Source organism: Portunus trituberculatus, chromosome 45 (assembly GCF_017591435.1).
Source record: "Portunus trituberculatus isolate SZX2019 chromosome 45, ASM1759143v1, whole genome shotgun sequence".
NCBI lineage: Eukaryota > Metazoa > Arthropoda > Malacostraca > Decapoda > Portunidae > Portunus > Portunus trituberculatus.
In genome coordinates, this window is record NC_059299.1 from 12,395,817 (window position 1) to 12,400,816 (window position 5,000).

General features: G+C 40.9%; 1 protein-coding gene across 1 annotated transcript in view; it reads right to left on the reverse strand.

Annotated features, from left to right (window-relative positions):
- Nucleotides 1-589: 589 nt before the first annotated feature.
- LOC123519296 (protein 60A-like) overlaps nucleotides 590-5,000 on the reverse strand; it is a 17,065-nt gene continuing 12,654 nt past the window's right edge. Inside the window, 3 exon segments of the mRNA XM_045280462.1 lie at nucleotides 590-1,789; nucleotides 4,451-4,514; nucleotides 4,517-4,623. Coding sequence (XP_045136397.1) covers nucleotides 1,431-1,789; nucleotides 4,451-4,514; nucleotides 4,517-4,623 — 530 coding nt within the window. The 3' untranslated portion in view covers nucleotides 590-1,430.

The window sequence follows — 5,000 nt, forward strand, 5'->3', positions numbered from 1 at the left end:
ATAATTATTATTATTATTATTATTATTATTATTATTATTATTATTATTATTATTATTATTATTATTATTATTATTATTATTATTATTATTATTATTATTATTATTATTATTATTATTATTATTATTATTATTATTATTATTATTATTATTATAATGATAGTAATAATATTAATAATGATAATAAGAGTAATATCTAAAAATAAACCATGCGTGCTTTGGGATCCCAGAGGTCTCCAAGCGCAAGGGTTCGAATCCTGTCCACGGTCTGAGTGTAGGTTGGGCTTCCTCACTCGGGGCAACGGTTTCCTAGCGGGTGGGCTTTAAGATAGGAGGTACCCTAAAAAGTATCCCCTTTAGCCCATAAATTCCCGTGAAAAGCCCACATGGTATAAAAAAAAAAAAAGTGATGTCATCAAAATATTTGATAGCATTGAAATAAGAAAAGCCGTCAAAAGATCTGTACGTTCATATCATTCATTTCAAACAATAAACAATCTGGTTTTCTTTATGAATCCGTTAAGAACTTATTGGACTTCTAAAACATACAACCACATTGAAGGCCATCGTCTATAATACAAACAATATTAAATGATTTGTGTATATGTTTTTATTTTCCCAGGATATACAGTAAGCTATAAGGCTTCTATATTGGACCATACAGAAATATGCGTAGTGGCATGTGCGGTGATATTCTTGATACTGCGTTACCCTTTCACTGCCTACACAGCACTGGAAGGAACGTGTCAAATGTGTGTGTGTGCCTCTACAAGGAACACGTATATTAAAGGGAATAGATTCTACAATTTCTAAACCGTATGTTATTTGCAGAAGGGAGTAGAATAAGGAAAGACATATCAGAACGGTAGAAGGTGAAGGAAATGACAACGCCGCGTCTGATGGCTTTCTACAGCTTCCCTCATTTCCTTATGTTCGTATGAAATAAGTGCCAAATAGCAGTGAAAGGGAATAACAGCTTGGGTATCATAGGTAACGTGAAGGCTTGAAAATAGTTACGTATATACATTACAGCTAGAGAAGGAGAAGCTGAGTATTATCAGTGTTTAGTCATCCCGTTAAAAAAATAATATAGACTGAGCATTGTTCTGTTAAGTTATATCTCGCTGAAGGAGAAAGAAGCAGACTATACAAAAAAAAAAAAGTGTAAACAGTAGGAAGTAAGTGGCGTAGTATTAGCTTCATAACTATTAAAACTCTCTCTCTCTCTCTCTCTCTCTCTCTCTCTCTCTCTCTCTCTCTCTCTCTCATCCACAACAATGAATCTCTTCAACCACACGCTACCGTACACCACTACAACAATTCTAAAGCTAAACATTAATAGAACCACAAACGCAAGTCATAATTACAAAACCACTACGTACTGTACAAATCTACTGCAGTACATCACTACATCACCTGGAACACTGCTACTCTCAGTGACAGCCGCACGACTTGACAATCATCATCGGGTACTTCTTCAGGACAATATTATGTTCGTGGAAGTAGTAGAGGATAGGGATGGTGGCCAAGTCAATAGGGGCGCAGCAGGCATGGGGAGGTGGCTCGCTATCGTCAGGAACACCATCGACAAGCTTCACTAATGTCTGCACTAGGGCGTGGTTGGAGGCGTTCATCTTGGCGTGCAGAGGGAAGACGCAGTGCCCCTCGCAGTAGTTGGCGTCGTACCCTTCAGGAGCGATGACCCAGCTCTCCCACCCGAGATCGCGGAAGGAGACGTGCAGATGCTTCAGGCGACACCAGGTATCCGAGTCGATGTTCCGGTCTGTGATTTCTGTACGCGAGGGAAAGGGAAGAAGTAGAGTCATGTGAGGTATCAGTCGTATGAAGTATTTTTCAGATATATCACCTCCTATAAGCCACACCTATGATAAGCAACCGCAACATAAATATGCATGGCAACTACGCAACAACATTAGATACAACACATCCATTAACGGTTTGCTACATCGTTACAGTAGGAATTATAGAGGCACTGCATGAGGAGATCGTAAAAAGCTATCATACACAAGGTAGAATCATGTTGAGTCTTTAGAATGATGTGATTTCTGTGTATGAGAAAGAATAATGGAGTGTGAAGGAACGAGGGTGGCAGTATAAGAAATATAAAGCTATTGGCTAAAGAGACTACAAATAGCTAAAAGATTTACAAAATGCAGCTTAGAAGTCTGTGGGATGGGCTGTGATTTACATACAAAGAACACGAGAAGAGGAGTGACGGTAACTACAAAACTGTAAGGTACCATCCTGACACCTGTGTAAATAGGTAGACTTCAATGGCGCATAAATATCACTACGCCCTCATCGTTATCGTAGAAACGCATCCTTATCATGGAAACTGGAATCGCATCGTTATCGTGGAAATTCGTATCGTTACCGTGGAAGCGCATCGTTATCGTGGAAACAAACTCGTATTGTTATCGTGGAAATTCGCATAGTTATCGTGGAAATTCGCATCGTTATCGTGGACACTCATATCGTCATTGTGAAAACTCGCATCGTTATCGTGAAAATTTGCATCTTGATCGTGGAAACTCGCATCGTTATTGTGGAAACTCGCATCGCTATTGTGGAATCGCATCGTCATCGTGGAAACTCGTATCATTAACGTGGAAATCGTTTTCTTCGTCACGCGCATTGTAATCTTCGTTATTTATTCATTTATTTATTTATTTATCTATTGTAACATCAAACTCGTTCTCGCTACTTCGGTTTACACAGTACATAACTCATTTGATAATGTATCCAGCTGTATAAATCGTCTACGATGAAAAGTTCAGCAAAGCTCGATACTTTTTATACCACAACGTATTAGAGAGAGAGAGAGAGAGAGAGAGAGAGAGAGAGAGAGAGAGAGAGAGAGAGAGAGAAGTAGCTATATATTTTTCCACATCAAAGTGAAACAGTTATAATTTCTTAATCATTTGAGACTCACTGAGGCCTTTTCATTGACAGGTATAAAGTAATTGTAATAGTATTCATAATTATAATTCAAATATTGTGTCTGCCTCTCGAACGTTTCATTGCTTCTTTGTTTCATAACTATTGATGCCTTTATCATTTTTATTTTTTCATAAATATATTTATATGCAGACTGTTATTTAAGCCATAATGAATAAATGGAATATGTAGATCGCCTAACAAGGTAGAATTTGACACCTGTAGATCACGTTGGGTACGTAAATCGCATACCAAAATAGCACGTAGAAGATTCTAGCTGAAATTACACGCGTTTTCAAAAGTGTTTTTACTTTTCTGGTAATAAATTAACAAGTTCCTACATTGTCAAAAGGAAAAAAAAGTCTTGAGAATCCTGCTAATCATCTCTGTCATCTTTGAAAACAGTCAGGAAGAACAAGACAGTAAAGGAACTGAACTAAGGCCGAGGTCTCATGATGTCTGCTGGTGGTAGGAGAGGACGTACGGTGAGGGAATGAAGGAATTTATGCTCAGGTAGGAGATGAGAGAGAGAGAGAGAGAGAGAGAGAGAGAGAGAGAGAGAGAGAGAGAGAGAGAGAGAGAGAGAGAGAGAGAGTGCTACAAGAATACCTCAGATCAGTACACAAACACACATTCTCTCTTTCTTTCCGCTGGTTTACTTACATAATGTATCATGTATCTGCACGGAGCTACCCACAGTACATGTTTGCTTCTTAACTCATAAAGTTCTCCATGTATCTTTCTGTCTATTTCTCTGTCATTTGCCTGTCTATTCATCTGAAACTGGACCGCATTCAGAAAGCTTTGAAGCTTTGCTCTCTCATCACGACTATTTTCAAAGGCCATGCACAGAGATGACTGACCGGACTCTCCTGTTAATAATATAAACAGCTTGTTAATCCATCACTAGAAACATCCATCATTATAAACGCATGTAACGTGAACCAGAACCTTTCGAAAGTAGTGAAGGTGCAGCACAGAAGTGGATTAGAAAGTATAGGCCTATCATATGACCGTTCTTTGTCATCCCGCCCATCGGGAGCTGCCGTGGTACACCAGTAACGCGCGCGCATTAATGGTCGAAGGGCCTTCTTGCGCGCGAGTTCGAGGCCCGGGCACGGTCCGAGGTTAGGAAGGGCATCCACTCGGGGCAACAGTTCCTCTTTGCCATTAAATTGAAAATCCAAAAAAACTACAAAACAGAAAAACCAAAAAGAGTTAGCCTACACATAAGACGAGACAACCCACACAAACAAAAATATTTTATACCAATTTGATCTATTTAGCATCACCTCCCTGTGTGCTCAAACGTAAGTCCGTCTATTCCATCCTCTTTACGCATCTATCCGTCTGTCTGTCTCTGTCTCTGTCTGTCTGTCTGTCTGTCTGTCTGTCTGTCTGTCTCTGTCTCTCTCTCTCTCTCTCTCTCTCTCTCTCTCTCTCTCTCTCTCTCTCCAGTATATCTCATTGCCTTCTCATCATACCCCAATCTCACCTCTGTAGCTTCGTGGACGGCTGCGGCGCGGGCGACTGATATCTCGCTTGGTTCGAGTCTGCTTCTCTTAGACGCAGACTCCGGCAGGCCAAAGTAGCCCACCATGAAGGGTCTTAAGTCCTCCTGGTCATGGGCGCCGGACAACCCGACCTCGTGGAATCGCCGCTCGTGCTCTGGTGATACAAGAGTAACAGGAAGAGAGATGGTGAAGATTATGCATGTTTTACTGTACCCTACTGTTTTCAGGGTGTGGAGAGAGAGAGAGAGAGAGAGAGAGAGAGAGAGAGAGAGAGAGAGAGAGAGGGGCGCCGTGATACAGAGGAACCATGCGTGCTTTGGGGTTCGAGGGGTCTCAAAGCGCACTGGTTTGAATCCTGTCCACGGTCCGAGTGTAGGTTGGGCTTCCTCACTCGGGGTAACGGCTTACTAGCGGGTGGACTTTGAGATAGGAGGTACCCCAAAAAGTACCCCCTTTAGCCCATAAATTCCCGTGAAAAGCCCACAAAGTATAGTATAGCATTTTAGAGAGAGAGAGAGAGAGAGAGAGAGA